The sequence below is a fragment of the Camellia sinensis genome, chromosome 3 (genome assembly GCF_055761805.1).
Source record: "Camellia sinensis isolate YWXY chromosome 3, ASM5576180v1, whole genome shotgun sequence".
Taxonomy (NCBI): Eukaryota; Viridiplantae; Streptophyta; class Magnoliopsida; order Ericales; family Theaceae; genus Camellia; species Camellia sinensis.
This window is the reverse complement of record NC_138963.1, coordinates 108296472-108316947: the sequence shown is the minus strand read 5'-3', so window position 1 is coordinate 108316947 and position 20476 is coordinate 108296472. Positions and strand designations below refer to the sequence as shown.

The 20476-nt window shown below is 35.6% G+C and overlaps 1 protein-coding gene across 2 annotated transcripts; it reads right to left on the bottom strand.

The window, feature by feature from the left end:
* Positions 1-940: 940 nt before the first annotated feature.
* LOC114274824 (putative membrane protein At4g09580) lies at positions 941-10866 on the bottom strand. 2 transcript variants are annotated; one of them, XM_082920516.1, is made up of 4 exons: positions 10281-10814; positions 7057-7327; positions 6758-6928; positions 941-1366 (listed from the first exon to the last, which is right to left on the bottom strand). In XM_082920516.1, exons 1-4 carry the CDS (start codon positions 10586-10588, stop codon positions 1268-1270), a joined length of 849 nt encoding a protein of 282 aa, XP_082776642.1. In that variant the 5' UTR covers positions 10589-10814; the 3' UTR covers positions 941-1267. The 2 variants fall into 2 exon arrangements, with proteins under 2 accessions (XP_082776642.1, XP_028072601.1); XM_028216800.2 differs by lacking the exon at positions 941-1366 and adding an exon at positions 1836-2418 and having other exon boundaries at positions 10281-10866.
* Positions 10867-20476: the final 9610 nt, after the last annotated feature.

The following is a 20476-nucleotide window of genomic DNA, read 5'->3' as shown; positions in this document are numbered from 1 at the left end:
TGCTTCTGAAGCCTTGTCGGGTTTGTCTAGCTATCTTTGAGTAGATCATAGTTCTTCCTTTGTGAGGTTGAAATTCCTACTCTTTCTTCCTAATGGGCATATCCCCTCTCTGATACAGCAGTATAGATACCACTAAACCTACAAGGCCAGTCTAATTCTAAACTTCTTTGGTAACTATTCATCTAATAACTCTCATGAAATTTATCGTAGCTGAGTCCCTCTTTTGTTTTTTTATTTTATTTTAATTTTTATATTTAAGGACCAAAGAAATGCATGCTGCTCGGTTTGTATTCTGAATCAATCTTTTTCCCAGGATGGCTTCTACAAGCATTTTTTTTTTCCTTTCATTTTGTTTTGATCCATTTTATTTGTTTTTTTTACTAAGCAATCAGGGGACTCTGGCTCTTTGATGTAAAGTTTTGACAGTTTAGAGCATCTTCACCCATTCTAATCAAAATAGTTGTTTAAAATTCTGCTTTTATATTTTAGCTAACTTTTTCAATATACACTCCAAGAAGGATCTCTATCTTAGTTATCTTCCTTTTAAATATTTTTTTTTTCATTTTTTTCCCCCAAATAGAATTGAAAAATGCCTAGCACCCCCAGTGGGGGTCACTGGGGGTCGCCCCTGATAGGCTGAAAAAAAAAATTTTTTTTTTTTTTTTTTTTTTGAAGTCCACCCAATGGCAGTGTGCCACCTGCCACTGGGGGTGCCCCCAGCTGGGGGTCTGTAGCATAGCCCAATAGAATTAGACTTTTCTAATCATCATATATTTTTTATCAGCATTGTTACTTAGTAATTTACACACTAAATTACTCTCAACTCGCATGGAGAGTTGCAGAATGTACATATCCTTGTGTAGGTGGAGAGTAGTTTGTTACTGCATTGATTAATCTGACTTCCAAATATATACTGCACCATATATCTATTGCAATATAGTTTGAAATTTAAATTTTGTTTTTATGCGATTCAACAATCAGGTCCACCAACGATTCAATTATCACCATACTATTACTTTGTCTAAAAAAATTAAAACGCACATTTCAACATTCTTTCAGCAAATATATCGGAAAATATTCTGTACATACTGTCTGCGAACGTATGCCACCTTAAAAGGTGCACGACCATGGTAACCACACTTATATTCACTGGCTGCCGGTGTCCTTGACCTCTAGTATGCAAGGGGAGTCCGATACTGCCTAATTAATACTCCTTCCATTTTTGATAAAACATTCCAAATCTATTATCCTACAAATTCTGCATCTGCTAACCCTTCTGTTCAGACACCTTAGCTTTTTTCCTTCCGCTCCTCGTATACCGGAACAAACTTCGCCAGAACTGACCACCGACTCTCTTTCCAAAATCCTATTTGCCACGTCAAAAAACGATCTACACACATTTGAGTGAACTACCCGTAATTCTCGAGATATTTTTCTAAATAGTATAACATTGTATACCAATACAATCAACAAAAAAGAAACACAGAAAATTAGGGACGAAACAATGTACCAGAAAACAACTTCACTACAATAGCTATCCCACTGTAAAAGCATATTCTTCTCTGTCATCAAATGTTTTCTGATACTAAATAAATAGCCAAAGTCACCCACTTATAAGGACGAAGATTCCGCATTTAAAATAATTCAAAAACATAATCATTTTCCCGCCTTTGCTTTATGTCAATCGTTCTGCAAGAATATTTACTTTACAACCACGCAAATCACCAGAAACGCGACACGTGTATTACACTATGCAAATTCTCTTCAACCAGTTAAAATAGATCTAGTTTAGTCTCCCAAAATCATGGCACAAAAAGTTAGGAGTAAAAAACATATTGCACCAAATCTAACAAGGAGACGTATATATATATATATGTATATATAACTAACCATCTTTTCCAAAATACATGATATTGATGAGATGACCATCCAATCAAAAAAATTCAATCGAAAATTGCTTGTTATACCTGCCACAATCAACAATTTTACGTATATAATACCTAAACAATTGAAGATTTAATGCCCCAAGTTGAAGACAATCCCAACAAAGGGATGTTGATTAATAAATATACAGGCACAAATCTGTGAAGGAATACTCTTTCTTTCGACCTTGTGTACAAGCAGCAAAGATGAACCTCTTGCCTGCTGGTAGAGATTGTATCAACCAAGGGCATTTTTGCCCCTCAATTACTTCCCAAGTACTATAATGTGCAAAATGGTCAAGAATAGTCACTACATTCTGCTCCCCACAGTTAAGAGGATTACAAGGGAGCCCGGCAACACAACTTATTCGTATACTCGCTTCTTCTTCAAGAGAGTAGGAACTATAGAGATAGATCCAATAAGGAAAAGCACGGACAATGTTTTAAAATCGTATAGATCTTTGACTGACTTCAAATCCCCCAGAGCAAGGCCAGCCTGATAATTAACAAAGCAGCAAAAACAACAATGAGGCTACAGTGCCAGAAGGAGAATGAAACTAGCTTCCTTATTCATATTCAACTTTATGAAACAGTTAAACAGCCCACATCATGCAGTGTTACGACCTATGTTATCTGGAACGTGGATCGTTTCAGTATGGCAAACGTGAACGGGAACATGGTACGCCACATGCTCTAAAATATGGTATGATAGGAGTAGACTTGTATATCTTATACTTGCAAATTTAAGGTAATTTTAGGGTAAATTTCTTTTAACTATTAAGCATTTAATAAAATTTAGTTTTTTCTTCATGTAGCAAAACATTTATGAGTATTATGACCCATTTTTTCTGTATTGCAAATTTAAGGTAATTTTAGGGTAAATTTCTTTTAACTATTAAGCATTTAATAAAATTTAGTTTTTTTTTCTTCATGTAGCCAAATAGATTACTTCTTAGTGAGAAAAGTAGACTGCCTAAAATGCAACGATTGTAAGGTGATTCCTGGAGAGAGTCTGGTCTCTCAACATAGGATTTTGGTACTAGATTTATGTTTTAGAGGGCAATACCAAGCTAGCAAGGATGGTGGGCATCTTAGGACGAGATGGTGGGACCTAAAAGGGGATAAACTAGAAATATTTAAGAAACGAATGGATAAGGAAGGTACTTGAGACTTAGAAGGTGATGCTAACACTATGTGGAATTCGATGGCCAATTGTATGAGGAGAATCTCAAGGGAAGTGCTTGGAGAGTCGAAAGGAACGAGACCCAGCTCTAGGGAAACTTTGTGGCGGAGGGAAAGCGCTAGTTAAGGCAAAAAAAGAGTGCTTTAAAAAGTGGCAGAAAGATAGAACTGAGAAAAACTTTAAGAGCTATAGATTAGCTAATAAGGAGGTCAAGAAAACAGTGAGAGAGACTAAGTTGAAAGCTTATGATGACCTATACACTAGACCAGATAGTAAGGAGGGAGAGAAGAGGGTATACAAACTTGCTAAGATACGGGAGAGGAAAACAAGAGATTTTAATCAAGTAAAGTGCATAAAGAGTGAGAATTCTAAGGTATTGGTGAAGGATGATGAGATTAAGGAAAGATGGAAGAATTATTTTGAGAAACTGTTAAATGAGGAACATGGAAGTACGACAATAGAGGAAGAAATAACCAGTAATACGATAAACCAAGACTATAGGTTCTATCGCAGGATTAGGAACTTTGAAGTAGAGATTGCACTTAAGAAGATGAAATCAAATAAGGCTTTAAGACCCGATGATATCCCTATTGAAGCTTGGAAGTATTTAGGTAAAAAGGGAGTTGCTTGGTTGACTAGGTTGTTTAGCAAAATTTTGTTGACTAGGAACATGCCAGATGAGTAGAGGAATAGTATTTTAGTGCCAATCTATAAGAATAAAGGTGATGTCCAGAATTGTAACAACTATAGAGGAATCAAACTAATGTGTCATATAATGAAAGTGTAGGAGAGGGTAATGGAATGCCGATTGCGAGACATTATAGAGGTGTCAGAAAATCAATTTGGGTTTATGCCTAGTAGATCAACAATGGAAGCAATCTATCTTTTGAGGAAAGTAATAGAAAAGCATAAAGAAAAGAAAAGAGACATTCATATGGTGTTTATCGACCTTGAGAAAGCATACGACAGAGTGTCCCGAGATATAATATGGTGGGTGTTAGAGAAGAAAGGGGTGACAAAAGGCTACATTGACGTGATTAGGGACATGTATGAAGGGGTGGTGACCGCTATTAGATCGCCAGCTGGAGAGACAAATGAATTTTCTATCACTGTAGGGTTACACCAAAGATCTACCTTAAGTCCTTATCTTTTTGCTTTAGTTATGGACGAGTTGACAATAAATATTCAGGATGACGTGCCATGGTGTATGCTTTTTGCAGACGATATTGTGTTAGTGGATGAGACTAGAGAAGGAGTTAACACAAAGTTAGAGATTTGGAGAAAAACTCTTGAATCTAAAGGATTCCGGATAAGCAGAACTAAGACAGAGTATATGGAGTGTAAATTTAGTAACAGTAACAATGAAAGCAGAAGAGAAATGAAGATTGAGAACCAAAAACTGCCTAAGAGTGAACATTTTCGTTATTTAAGATCGATTATCACAACAGCCGGAGAGATTGATGAAAATGTGGCCCATAGGATTAAGGCGGGATGGTGTAAGTGGAGAAATGCGTCTGGGGTATTGTGCGATAAACGAATACCCACTAGACTAAAAGGTAAGTTTTATAGAACGGCTATTAGACTAGCTATGTTGTATGGGACGGAGTGTTGGGCAATCAAGAAACAGCATGTAGATAAGATGAGTGTGGCTGAGATGAGGATGCTAAGGTGGATGTGTGGTAAGACTAGACAAGATAGGATTAGGAATGAGTGTATTCGGGAATGGGTATGAGTAGCACCGATAGAAGATAAGTTGAGAGAAAATCGTTTGAGATGGTTTGGTCATATTCAACGGAGACCAACAGAGGCAGTAGTGAAGAGATGCGATGCTATAACGGTAGATGGAAGTGTTATGGGACGGGGTAGGCCTTGATAAATGTTGACTAGCGTTATAAATAGAGATATGAATTTACTTAATTTGACTAATGAAATGGCCTTTGATAGGGACGCGTAGAGAAGAAGGATTCATGTAACCGACCCCATTTGATGGGACTCAAGGCTTGGTTTGGTTTGGTAGCAAAACATTTATATGAGTATTATGACCCATTTTTTATGTTGTCTTATCAAAAACTTAACTTACCTTAGGTTTTAATTCATTATATTTAATTTTTTCCTCCTAAGGAAACATTTAAGGAAATTTATTAGAAAAAACTTTTGGGATCGTTTTAGATCGCTAAATTTATAGTTTTGAAACGAAATGTATCATATTTTGGAACGTGCGCATCAATACGTAATTAGCTAGGGAAATAGCATTTTCTGGTAACATAAGTTACCACTGTATAATGCTAAATGAGTTTACATGGTTTTTAATGCCTATACTTTGTAGAACATTGAAAAAATTCCTCACAATTCTCCCATCAGACCGACGTGCTTAGATCAAGAAACAAACTTCAATTTATTTATTTATTGATAAGTAATTGTATTGGAACAGCATCAAGGGGATGACACCCATGTACAAAACCAAAAATTTATTTATGGGCCTCAATGGACCTGAGAAAAAGTACTTAAAAATCCAAAATTGGTCCAAGGTACCTCTAAACCAACCCCCCCCCCCCCCCCCCCCCCAAACACACACACACACACACACACACACACACACACAACTACCAACTACACAAAATAGCAACAAAACAAAATCTTTAACTTATCAATTGGTTCCTGAACTCCACAAAAAGTCCTATTACATTCCCCTCAAATAATCAACATGAATGAAGCATGAAGGGGTCAAAAGACAAGCTTTCCTCCTCTTTCCTCTTATGCATGTAGAAAGTTCACTAATCCACTAAGGAAGGCGTACTACATTCCAAACATCGCAAGGCTCAAGTCCCACAACTCTAATGCTCTATAATGCAAGATTAAGTGAACAATTTTACCAAACACCCTAGCTTTTCAACATACTACTTCTTAAGCATGAAATTTCAAATGTGCAAATAAGTTTTGCCAATTTGGCTCACAAAGGAGTTGATGTTTGGTGGATAAATGTTGTAGGACCTCAAAGGAGACCATACTAACACATCAAACTAATCCAAGAGTCTTCAATAGAACATGGCCCTCTATACCCTCAGTTTTTGAGAGGTATGACCTTCTATACCTTCTTTGTGCAATATTATGTAAAAGTTCACCCACAACTTTAAAAATTGAAAGGTATCATTAGATGAAAGAAGATTATAACATCAACCTTTTCTCATCTTTACCTCGTACATAATTATGTAAGAAAATGTGTACTTATGTGGTGTGAGTGGGAATAAAAGAATCAGCCCATTTCTATCATCTAATGGTCAGATTGCCAACCAAAAGAGGTTTGCATATTAATAGATTCTGCATTAAAACACCACAATGGAGTCTCAAAAAGCAACAGGAAAGTCTTTAACTAACATGGATAGGAAATGACATCTCATGCCCAGCCGACTCACAGAAAGACAAATGAACTAATTGAACTGGCATGCAAAACCACTGATATATATCCGAAAATAAAGAACTAGCTCCACGAAGGTAATATCTTAGGTGTACTAAGATGCTGCATAAACCTAAAAAAGCCAAGTTAGGAAGCTGCTTTGCGAGCTCTAAAGAAACAACACCAGCCACTACCATAGCAAGATGAAGTTTTCATATCATATAAAATAGAGACGATCAAAGTCAGAAAAAGACTTACTCTCACGGTAATATAGGAGGCTGGAATAAGACCAATTACTGTTGCTAGAAAGAAAACATGAAACGGTATATCCACAATTGGAGATGCCAAATTGATGAATAGGTTGGGCAAGGTAGGGGTTATCCTCAAAAAAAGCATGTAATTCAGCAGCTTTTCCCTGCGCTTTGATATCTGAATTAACAAAGTTCCAGGTTAATAGGGTATCACAAATTGAAATCATATAAAATAACTTGATAAATGGTTGATATAGTACAATTGTCTCCCAAAAGATGAAAAAGTGATGACAAAATAATACATACCTCTGCCTGGAAATATCTCAACTTTTCAGGCCACATCCAGTTAACTATAGGCCTTCCAATTAACTTAGACAGAAAATAGCAGGATGATGCTCCAGCTGTGGCGTTAAAGACAACTAAGAAAAGGCCTTTGATCACACCAAAAAGTGCTCCAGCCAGCAGCGACATGAAAATGGTGCCAGGAATCATAAATGTCTGCATGAATATGTAAGTTGAGCAGTAACCCAGAATGAATTCTGCTGGGTAAGCTTTAGCATATGTTGCAAGGTGATCTCTGAAACAAAATCCAAAAGAATATAATTCAGGGAAAGCACACTGGAAGGTCAACACAATCACAAATTGCAGTAGAATTAAGGAACCAAGCATCCTTTATCTCTTTATTTGAACATACTATTAGTTGTAGTTCCTATCGTTCTTGGCTTAGTAGGAACCCATCTTGCATCTTTCACAGTGAGTGTTTGGCCACTCTATCTCAAGGATCTAAGAACGGAACATTCTAAAATAAACAAAAAGGTAATAAAGAACCCTCAGTTGGATTAACACTGTAGAGTACTTGGAAGAGAAGATATTAATTACTGAAAAATAAAAAGAAAATGAGATAAAACATTTGAAAGTTCAAAAAAGAAAAGGAAAAAAAAAAAAAAAAGTAATTGGATGAAGAAGCCAAGGCATAACATTTGTTGCATATGGCATGAAAAAAAGATGAAGACCCAACTAAACCGGATCTTAACGAAGAAACAAAAACTTGGAGAACTAGATTTCTAATCAATTTTATAAGGTGTAAATTCTTTCATAGATTCTAGACAAAAAATCCAATGGATGGTTTATATAACATGATCATATTATTAACTAGTTTTCCACCCATGCATGCACAAGTTGTGTTTGATATGCCTTAACATATCAAATCTTTTTGTTTTTTTTTTCTTTTCTTTTTTTCTGGTCAAATCACATAAAGAATTAGATGTGAAACATTATTAAAGCGAGTTTGCTAATATTTATTAGTAAGAGAATCAATTATTCTTAAAATATTATCAAAATTTTGTATTTTTTGAGTAAATTCATGCTCTTTTTTGAAATATATGATGTAATTGTTAATGATTAATATAAATTTTACAAATTTTGAACCCATTTAAATTTTATATTTTCTCTTGTTTGTATTTCTCAATGAAAAAAAAAAAAAAAGCAATCAACATAATTGCAGATGAACCTTTGATATCTCTTGAAAAGTAAAAACACTCACACCCAAATAAAAGATGCAAGCATATACCATCTTCTCAGTCTTGCACTTTATGTCACATAGACTCTTCTAAATGTACAAAAATACCACATGTCGGACACTCGACCATTAGGCAAGAGTAGGGAACGTGTCTGACATGTGTAGTTGGGTGTTCACCCAGCATGCATATTCAGTAATTTCAGATTACCATATGCATAAACTCTTAATTTATGCATAAAATGATTTATGATACAATGTGAACACAATTTTACCTTCAAATATATTAAGTGATAAGAATATTTTGTTTTGTCCCATGTCCATCGACATGAGAATTAGATAAATCACGCACACGCACATACCACACCCGAGGCCCATACTCGAGCCCACGCAACATAATTTTTATCAAGTACATGGGGACACAAGTATGTGGCTAAATGTCTAATTCTTCTAATTCCATGTTCATGGACAAGAGGCATGACAAAATGTTCATATTTATTAATATAATTTTCTTTTTATTTCCCGTGGGAAAATAGTGATCACAAGGTGCTACAAAACATTTCATCTATAATATAGAGGTTTTATGCACAATTTTATAGTTAACTAACTTGCCTCTAATTACTAAATATGTTTTCTAGCTGAATGTTCAACTACACATGATGTACACATATTACATATCCAATATACGTCCTACATTTAGAATAGTTCGTGTAGCATAGATTGTCATTCAACATTATACCACACCAAATTTTAAAATACAATGCTCTATCAACCTATGAAATACGAACAATCCATTTTAGTCACCATAGTAGTGTATGACACATGTCAAACACAAACATGCCTCAAACATGTTGGGACACATGTCGAATATGCCACATGGTTTATCAGATTTATTTATTGATCTATTATTTGCTAGACAAGTTGGGGGACACTTCAAGGACAAACGTGTTATGTGTCATTTAGAAGACATGTTTGGAGTTTTATTGTAATTTTAGAAAAGTGATTTGGTTGTCAAAATATAATATTTGGAAACAAGAGGATGTAAATTCAAATTCAAATTCAAAAAAAAAACCCTTCCCCAGATATGTTTGATTTTTTATTTCCCTAATGTGTGCCCTAAAATTCATTGAGTTAAAGAGCATATCTCCCTTTTCTTTTAATAATAATTAAAAAAAAAAAAAAAACTATCCATCTCATCTTGCTAATTTCCCTAATATCTCCTTCGATTTACATTGGTTTTGTGAATTTTTTGGTGCAAAATTTTTCGAAAGTTAACACCAAGTTGCTATTTTACTTCTTACACAAAATGCTGGAGATTTATATATTTTTTATGCACGATTAAATCATTATTGCACTTGAATCCTTTTGACATTTGTGATGCAATTGTTTATAATTGACGAAATAGTGTTGAATAATTTTGAAATTATAAATTGAGCGGTTGTTTTGCATTGAATTAGTGCTAGTTTTTTGCTTTTTGTTTTTAAATTTTTGGTTGTTTGTGGATCAAAATTAGCAAATAAAAATATGTAAATATATAGTATTTTTCGAAACTAACCATCAACAAACCTTTTCTAAACCACCGAAAAAAACCATAATGCTTACATCACTAAGCTTCAACCATTTACAGAGGATTGACTCCCTCTCAGATATGTTATCACTATAATCACAGGCATATGCAATAGATAAAAGGGGCTAGCAGTTCCAACCTTAAACCAAAAAAAAAAATTAATATGTATTTGGCTAAAGCACCAGCAGAATTCTTCCAGCCAAGATACATTTATGGCCAAATTTCAACTTAAAATTACAATTGGGACCTGGAAGAGCCCCAAAAATAATTTTGAAAAAATATTCCCAGCTCAATGATTCTAAGCATACCCAGAAAGCAACCATAAATCTGAACATAAAAGCAATATCACCAAAACAATAAAAACAACGCCAATATTGCAGAAATAGGTAATATTAACAATCCCACATTATAAAATTGGAGCTAAAACAAAAAAAAAAAAAAACCTACTTGAGCGCTCGCAGATCTGAAATGTTGCGGGGAAGCTTAAGTTGACTGTACTCCGCAGCAGGCATTGTCAAGTATACGCAGGAAAGGCCCGTGGAGAAGATCAAAAACACACCCAAAGCAGCCGCGAATTCCCACCGACTCAGCGGGAATTTGGTCTCCAATTTGGCCCCAATCGGCTTCTTGCTCGTGGGTGAGTCCTCCGCATTCTCTTCGTCCTTCAATCGCCCTCCCTCCACCACCAGATTCCTCGGCGCCGCCATCAACAACACGTTCGGGTACGAATAACAACGAGATGGAGCTTTAACCATGATGGTGAGAACTCGAAGCCATAAACAAGCTTTGCTCGATCGAAATTGATCCTGAAAACCCTAGAAAACCAGATTTATTATTGTGTATTGAATTGGGGGTTTTGGAGAGAGACGAGCGTCAAATTGAAAGCGCACATTGCGAGAGAGAGAGAGAGAGAGAAGAGCGCTCAAAATAAAGGAGTGAGTTTCCGAGTGGGGGGTATGAGATATCCATCCTAGGTTCCTTGCGTCACAATCAGTTTTATTCCATTTTATGGGTCATTACCAAAAATAAAATTAAATAATAATAATAATTTTGGAATTTATCCTAATAACAAATTAAGGGATTGTTTGGGATGTATTTTTTGTTTTTTATGAAAAAAATGTACAGAAAAATAAAAAGGTGATGTGATAAAAAAAAAGATAAAAAGATGAATTATTTTTAAGTTACCAAACTTGACCTAAATTTTAATTTTTTAATTATTTTAATTAAATTTTTAATATTTCAAATGATATCAATTTATAGCTGATGAAACATCGACAATTTAATCGCTTTTTATCAGTGATACTGAGGAAGAAAACAAAGAAGTGATAGTGAGTTAAGGAACAAAAGGAGCAGTGGTAAATGAGAAAAAGTGGTCATAGACGACGACAAGGGTAGGGAGGGGCTTGTCAACCATAATGAACAAAAAAAAAAGAAGAAAGAAAGTGGTTAAATTATCTAATTTATATTTTCTCTACCAGTAATACAAATGGATGGTTAAAATTAATATAATTTTAAAAATTCAAGATTTAAATTGAAACAATTACAAAATTGGAGTTTGATTTTTACTAGGTTAGACCTTAGATTTTTTTTTTTTTTCCTTTTTGTGATTTTTGTAAATTTTTTTCTTTCACTAAAAAAAAAATTATATTTTTATTTTTTTTAGAAGAGTGTTTTTCAAATTCCTTATTTGTATATACATGATTGTAGATATAAATTATTTATCTTATTAAGGGATTTTTTTGGTTTCAACTTACAAGTTGTGCTATTTTTAAGAGTTATTTTTGTCAACTAAAGAAAAAAAATTAACCAATTTCTATAATTTTTTTAATACAAATTTATTTATTTTCACTTTTAATATAAAAATCAAAATTTATATTTAAAAATATAAATTTAATTGTTTAATCTAGACTGACCTAAGATATTAAAAGTACAAAAAGTTTACATAGTTTTTTTAAAATATTCACTAGAAACTAAGAGTTGTTGTAGTAAATAATTATTTTAGTTGACTATTTGATTTTTTTTTAAAAAAAGAAGTGAATAAAATATAAAGGAGAGTTAATTTTTTAATGATTTTAAATTTTTTTTTTTTTTTTTTTTGGCTATTTTTTGTGTGTTGTCATAAGGGCCCTAAGTTGGTTTGATGTTCAAGGAAGTTTAAGGCAATGTTTGGTTTGATTTTTAGAAATTTTTTTTAAAAAAAAATTAAAAATTAATTTGGTGAATGAAATAAAAAAATATTTAAAGATACTTTTCATTTTTATATAATTTTATCTTTTAGGAGGCCCCAGAAATAATTTTTTAAAAATATCTTTTTGATATTTATTTTTATCAAATTAGTTTCTATTTAAAAAAAATTAAAAAACAAACCAAACATGCCCCAAGGGTAACACCCCCAAAATAATTACAATAATCAAACTTCAAACACCAATACAAAGTAATATAGATACAATAAGAAGTTTTCATTACTCAGAGTTAATATACAAAAAGTGACATATGCGATATACATTCATAAATCGTTCATCTTGAATCTACAACATGTGTTACCAGACGTCATAAATAATGAAAGCTACACAGATATTTGTATGCCCTAAATGCTTACATCTTTCCAATAACGTGCTTGGTTACAACAAAATGAGTCATAAGTTTAATACAAATAAATCCCTAGGCTCAAAAGTAAATACAAAATAAACAGAAATTGAGTCTTCAGCTCCACAGTCCTCCCAAGCTAAGTCGTTGGTGGAGGCATATCACCAATACGTAAAAATGGTTTTTCCCAAGTAGGGTGAGCCAAAACCTAGTAGAAATAATCTAATACAATATATGAATATTAATAAAGATATAAATATGATGTACATATACAATGCTTATGGTAAAATCATTCATATTTTACAAGTTCATAATGTGCCAAGTTTTATATCTCAATCCATTTTATCTACATTCATTTCACCTCAATTCATGAGTCATGTCCATTGTTATCCAGACAAACCAACTGAGGTTACAACTTAGTGGTTCTCTAACTAACACAACCATTACACAAACACTTCAATTTACAATTTTACAAAAATTTGGTCCGCGAAAATTGGCACCCATGTATATGCGCGATTTTTAGGACTTTCACCCTGGACACACAGGCCAACTTAATTCAATGGAGGCTTGGCGAGGTATTTTGTAATGGTAAACAGTGAACTCACACCAGCCGTACAAGGCCTCCCTATTAGCTGAAAAACCTGGTGTGAATGGGGTGAGTGGTGTGACTGAGAGGCATTGTACTAATATTACCAACACCCCCCCGGGGAGTTGCTTTGGGTCGTCCATTGTTATACTTGTGGACACGTGTATGGATGAGGTCAAAAGGAAGTGACACTGGGACCCAGGTGTGAGTGATGTGAGTACTTTTGATTCCTTTGTCGGATAGTGCAATACACGTGTCGCGTTTCTGGTGGTTTGCGTGGTTGTAAAGTAAAGATATTTTTAGAATAATTGACATAAAGCAAAGACGGAAAAATAATTATGCTTTTGAATTATTTTGAATGAGGAATCTCCGTCCTTACACGTGGGCCAGTTTTGCTATTTATTTGATATTAGAAAACATTTGATGGGAGAGAGGAATATGCTTTTGCAGTGGGATAGCTGTTGTGGTGATGTTGTTTTCTAGTACATTGTTTCGTTCCTCATTTTCTGTCTTTCTTTTTTGTTGATTGTATTGGTATACAATGTTGTACTCCTTAGAAGAGTATCCTGAGAATTACGGACAGTTCACTCAAATGTGTGTAGATCGTTTTTTGACATCGCAAATAGGACTTTGGGAAAAGAGGCGGTGGTCAGCTCCGACGAAGTTTGTTCCAGTGTATGAAGAGAACTGGGAAAAAATATCAAAGCTAAGGTGTTTGAACAAAAGGGTTAGCAAAGGTAAGAGAATTTGCAGAATTTGTAGGATAAAAGATTTGGAGTGTTTTATAAAAAATTGGAAGGAGTAGTAAGCAACCAATATTGGACTCCCTTGCATATCGGAGGTCAATGACACCGGCGGCCAGTGGATATAAGCGTAGTTACCGTAGTCGTGTACCTTTTAAGGCGGCGTACATTCGCAGACGGTACGTTTAGAATATTCCACGATATATTAAGAAGACTAAGAGGTGAGTAAGGAAGTTACAACTGTACGATGAACAATTAAACGACGTTAAATTTGATAACAAAGGTGTGGCAAGATTACTAAATGGTATTGAGTTGGGTAATAAAAGATGTGACCGTTAATCAGATAAGATCATGGTTAAGGGTATACAATTAATTAGGAATGTTCAATTGGGACAAAATGCTAAAGATGATGCTGTGTCCACCATGTGTTGTTTTTTGTCATAAGTGATAATAGTCTATCAGATTCTGTTCCAACACTTGACAAGATATTTATTGGAGTTGGTGAGGGTAATCTTGAGACCTAGATTGTTGATCCTGACCGGTCCGACAGGTTTCAGATGCTAAAGAAAATGAGATTCAAGCTCGTTGGTGGCAAGGACAAAAAGTATGTTCGTCACGGGATAGAAGTTATGGAGCAGTTCTTCCCAGTTGATGTTTGGACAAACAATAAAGATACGCTGTTGAGAAATGTTAGAAGTATTTAGAAGGGTGCCATATATTTAGTGTCTGCTACTATTAGTGGAAAAGAATGCATAGTTACGTTAAGAATTCAAATGTGCTTTAAAACTGTTTAGAATTATAAATTTATGTATTTTTATTTGTAATGTTCAGGTGAATGGAGGTGGACGATATAAAAGCTGGTGTTGTTGAAGGCGTTTCAGCAAGTGATTTCAGTTGTATTGAACTTGCGTTGCCTAATTTATTTTCTTAGTTGAGGTTGAGGGACATACAAAAGAGTATTAAGGTTGATAAAATATTCCCCCATTTGCGCACCCAATGCTAGTGGGTTGGTCAGAGTAAATGTGTATGACAGGAGATTAGATGGTAATGACAATTTGCAGGCATACTTTATTTTCCCTGTGGATTGCTAGTGCGAGTTAACGTATTATGGGAATGGCTATTGTTCCATTAACGACAAACAGGTGTCATCGATGGTGAAGTATCGACTTGAAAATTCTAATATTAAAAGGGGGATTACGTATTGTAAAATGAAGTGGTATTTGAAGTATTCTATGAGTGACATGCCAAAAAATTCGCAGATGAGGACCACATCTATTGTTGAGTTATCTAAAAAATATAATAATGATAATGTTGATGTTTGGCACTATGCTCTAACCAAGGCCATTCCGATTCTGACCCGGACTATATCTGTGGGTTTACCGGAGAGGCGAAGAGATTTGTTGTTAGGAGGTTTTGAGGAAAGTGGTTCAGTTATTCATAAACGCAGAGGTCATCTTAGTTTGTCTAAGATTGATGTACGCAGAGGTGGTGATGGAACTAGTGATGTTGATCCTGATCCATCAATTTCAGAGGTTGGTGTTAGAAAAGAAGAAGTTGATCAGAGAGGATCAGTTGTTATGGATCCAGCAGAAACGTGACACATGTATTGCACTATTCGGTAAAAGAATCAAAAGTATTCACACCACTCACACTTGAGCCTAGGTGTGACTTCCTTCTAACCCCATCCATACACGTGTCCACAAGTACAACAATAGACTGCCCAGATCAGCGAGATGAGGTGTAAGGCCCCGGTGTCCCACATCGGGAATGGAGGGGGAGTTCCTGGGCTATAAAAGTAAAAACCTGGACCCTTATATAGCATCGAGGCCTTTCCCAAGTGGTGAAATCCCTATTAGAACTCCTCAGTTAAGCGCGCTTAGGCTGGAGTAGTTCTAAGATGGGTGACCCACTGGGAAGAATAAATCCGTGCGGGCATGGCCCAAAGCGGACAATATCGATGACGTGTAAAGGGTCGGGGCGTTACAAATGGTATCAGAGCCGACTCTCCGGAGTACCGAGTGTAGGCCCCTGGCGTTTCTCGGTGCATGTGGGCGGGCTTGCGAGCTGGCAGGCTACTGCACGGGGACGTGCAGCCTTATGGGGGTTGGATTGTAAGGCCCCGGTGTCCCACATCGGGAATGGAGAGGGAGTTCTTGGGCTATAAAAGTAAAAACCTGGACCCTTATATAGCATCGAGGCCTTTTCCCAAGTGGTGAAATCCCTATTAGAACTCCTTAGTTAAGCGTGCTTAGGCTGTAGTAGTTCTAAGATGGGTGACCCACTGGGAAGAACAAATCCATGCGGGCGTGGCCCAAGGCGAATATCGATGACGTGTAAAGGGTCGGGGCGTTACAGGAGGGACGCTGGTAATATTAATACAGTGCCCCCCCTAATCACACTACTCATACCATTCACACTGGGTTTTTTAACTAATAGGGAGGCCTTGTACGGCTAGTGTGAGCTCACTATTTACCACTACAAAATGCCTCACCAAGCCTTTTTCCGTTTCTATGCCAAGAATATTTTCCTCACCTACCCACAATGCCCTTGCCCAAAAGAACAACTCTTAGAACTCCTCTAATCCATACTCTAACTAGCCTGTCAGTCATACTACATACTTGTCGCAAGGGAGCTCCACATGCCATGGTCTAATGCACAAAGAAAATCCAAACCTCCAACCTGAGATTTTTCGATCTTATTGGAACCAACGATAGAATCTATCATCCAAATATAGAAAAACTCCACTCTCTAGCAAGTGTACAATATATACAGAAATGGGTCGATTTTGTAGAATGAGAAGAATTTTCATTGAAAAGGAAAAGTCTCTCGAAGAATAGAGACGAACTCTGGCAGGGAATACTTGCAAAAGCAGAAACAGAGGAACAATTCTTTGCACTCTGCAAAGAAAGATGTCCTTCCAATTACATCACAGAATATCCCAAATTAAAAACATTTTCGAGGGATCATTACAAATGAGAGAGGCTCCCATATACTAGCCCCTTTAATTCATTTCCTTTTTTAAATGAAGATGTAAAAAAATGGGCAGAAAATAATATTTTGTTTGTAAGTCAAAATTTTGTACAATACGATTTATGTCAAAATTGTTGTCTCTCTGTTTGGAGGAAAGACGACTAGATTAGATTAGGGATATGCAAAAATAATATCAACAATTTATATACGGACGAAGAACTCTCCTTCTTCTCTGATAATAAGATCCAGAACAGCGGCCCATCCGCCTAATCTTCCTCTACCTCGAAGGACTCTCAAGAACAGGAAAAACCGCCTAGGCCAGAAGTCTCAGACAACACAATTACTTCTCCGACAGAATAAGTTTCAAGGACTACAATAAAGACGTCGGCTACAATGTCATAAACGACATCAAATACTCGACAGTCCCTAACGAATTAATGAAGAATTTAGTAGGTTGCTAGAGAGATTTTCATGTATTTGTTAAATTCTAACTAGATCTCACTATTAGAGGAGGAATTCCTTGTATTATATTAACTAGTGGGGACAATGGTTGGTTAGATGCAATGTCCCAAAAAATGAGAGAATGGTTTGATATAAATGTAACCACTATATGATTAATGAAAAAATTTATTAATTTATTTATGAAACCACTCAAACTTTTATTTATTTACTATATCTCCCTTATCATCAACTATTACATCTTGAGTCACATCACTATTTTTTACAGTGATTATTACATTTCGTAAAATATCAGAAAATTCTGTGGGGTCCATAACAACTGATCCTCTCTGACCAACTTCGTCTTTTCTTGCAGCACCAACCTCCGAAATTGACGGACCAGGATCAACATCACTAGCACCATCACCACCTTTGCGTACATCAATCTCAGATAAACTCAGACGACTTTTGCGTTCATGAATAACTGAACCACTTTTCCCAAAACCTCCTAACAACAAATCTCTTCACCTCTCTGATAAACCTACGAATATAGTCCGTGTAGAATGATTAATATAAAGCAAAGGCGAGAAAATGATTATGCTTTTGAATTATTTTGATTAGGAATCTTTGTTCTTACACGCAGGGCACTTTCAGCAAGTGATTTCAGTTGTATTGAACTTGCGTTGCCTAATTTATTTTCTCAATTGAGGTTGAGATACAAACAAAAGAGTATTAAGGTTGATAAAATCTTCGCTCCTTTGCGCACCCAATGCCAGTGGGTTGGTCAGAGTAAATGTGTATGACAGGAGGTTATATGGTATTGAAACTTTGCAGGCGTATTTTATTTTTCTCATGGATTGCTAATGCGAGTTAGTATATTATGGGAATAGTTAATATTCCATCAACGACAAACAGGTGCCATGGATGGTGAAGTATCAACTTGAAAATTCAAATATTAAAAGGGGAGTTACGTATTGTAAAATGAAGGGGTATTTGAAGTATATAGTGCCCCCCCTCGGCACTGATCTAGGCCGTCCATTGTTGTACCTGTGGACACGTATATGGATGGGGTTAAAAGGGAGTCACACCCGAGCCTAGGTGTGAGTAGTGTGAGTACTTTTAATTCCTTTACTGGATAGTGCGATACATATGTCGCGTTTTTGGTGGTTTACGTGGTTGTAAAGTAAAGATATTTTCAAAATGATTGACATAAAGCAAAGGTGGGAAAATAATTATACTTTTGAATTATTTTGAATAGGGAATCTTCGTCCTTACATGCGGGCTAGGTTTGCTATTTATTTGGTACTAGAAAACATTTGATGGGAGAGAGGAATATGCTTTTACAGTGGGATAACTATTGTGGTGACGTTGTTTTCTGATATATTGTTTCGTCCCTCCTTTTCTATCTTTCTTTTTTGTTGATTGTATTGGTATACAATATTGTACTAAATGATTGACATAAAGCAAATACGGGAAAATGATTTTGCTTTTGAATTATTTTGAATAGGGAATCTTCATCCTTACACGCAGGCCACTTTTGTTATTTATTTGGTACCAGAAAATATTTGATGGCAGAGAGGAATATGCTTTTGCAGTGGGATAGCTATTGTGGTGACGTTTTCTGGTACCTTGTTTCGTCCCTTCATTTCTATCTTTCTTTTTTGTTGATTGTATTGGTATACAATGTTGTACTCCTTAGAAGAGTATCCCGAGAATTATGGACAGTTCAATCAAATATGTGTAGATCATTTTTTGACGTGGCAAATAGGACTTTGGGAAGAGAGTTGTCGGTCAGCTCAGGCGAAGTTTGTTCCGGTGTATGAGGAGCAGAGGGAAAAAATATCAAAGCTAAGGTGTCTGAATAGAAAGGTTAGCAGAGGTAAGAGAATTTGCAGAATTTGTAGGATAAAAGATTTGGAGTGTTTTATCCAAAATGGAAGGAGTAGTAAGCAGCCAGTATTAGACTTTTCTTGCGTACCGAAGGTCAAGGACACCGGCGGCCAGTGGATATAAGCATAGTTACCGTGGTCATGCACCTTTTAAGGTGGTGTACATTCGCAGACGAAAAAATTGTCGAGGGATCATTACCGTGGTCGTGCACCTTTTAAGGCGGCGTATGTACATAGAATGTACGTTTAGAATATTCCATGATATATTATGAAGACTAACAGGGGATCAAGGAAATTACAACTGTACGATGAACAATTAAGGGATGTTAAATTCGATAATAAAGGTGTGGCAAGATTGCTGAATGGTATTGAGTTGGGTAATAAAAGATCTGACCATCAATCAGAAAAGATCATAGTTAAGGGTATAAAATTAATTGGGAATGTTCAATTGGGACAAGATGCTAAAGATGAAGTTGTAATCCACCACGTGTTATTTTTTGTCATAAGTGATAATAGTCCGTCAGATTCCGTCCCCACACCTGACAAGATATTTATTAAAGTTGGTGAGGGTAATCCTGAGACCTAGATTGTTGATCTTGACCAGTCCGAGAGGTTTTGGATGCTAAAGAAAATAAGATTCAAGCTTGTTGGTGGTAAGGACAAAGAGTACGTTCGTCATGGATAGAAGTTGTGGACTGGTTCTTCCTAGTTGATGTTTGGACGGACTACAAAGATACGCTGTTGGGAAATGTTAGAAGTATTCAAAAGGGTGCCATATATTTAGTGGCTGCTACTCTTAGTGGAAAAGAATGCAAAATTACGTTAAGGAGTCAAATGTACTTTGAAACTGTTTAGAATTATCATTTTAAGTATTTTTATTTGTAATGCTCAGGTGAATGGAGGTGGAAGATATAAAAACTGGTGTTGTTGAAAGTGTTTCAGCAAGTGATTTCAGTTGCATTGAACTTGCTTTGCCTAATGAAAAATTTAGTAGGTTGCCAAGAGACTTCCATGTATTTGTTAAATTCCAACCAAATCTCATTATTAGAGGAGGAATTTCTTGTATTATATTAACTAATGGGGACCGTAGTTGGTTAGATGTAATGTTCCCAAAAAATGAGAGAATGGTTTGATGTGAATGCAACCATTGTCATAATTAATGAAAAAAATTATTAATTTTATTTCTGAAATCACTCAAACTTTTATTTACTTACTACATTTCCCTTATCATCAACTATTATATCTTGAGTCACATTACTATTTTTTACACTCATTATTACATTTCGTAAAACAACAAAAAATTTTATTAGGTCCATAACAACTGATCCTCTCCGATCAACTTCTTCTTTTCTAACACCAACCTCTGAAATCGACGGACCAGTATTAACATCACTAGTTCCATCACCACCTCTGCGTACATCAATCTCAGAC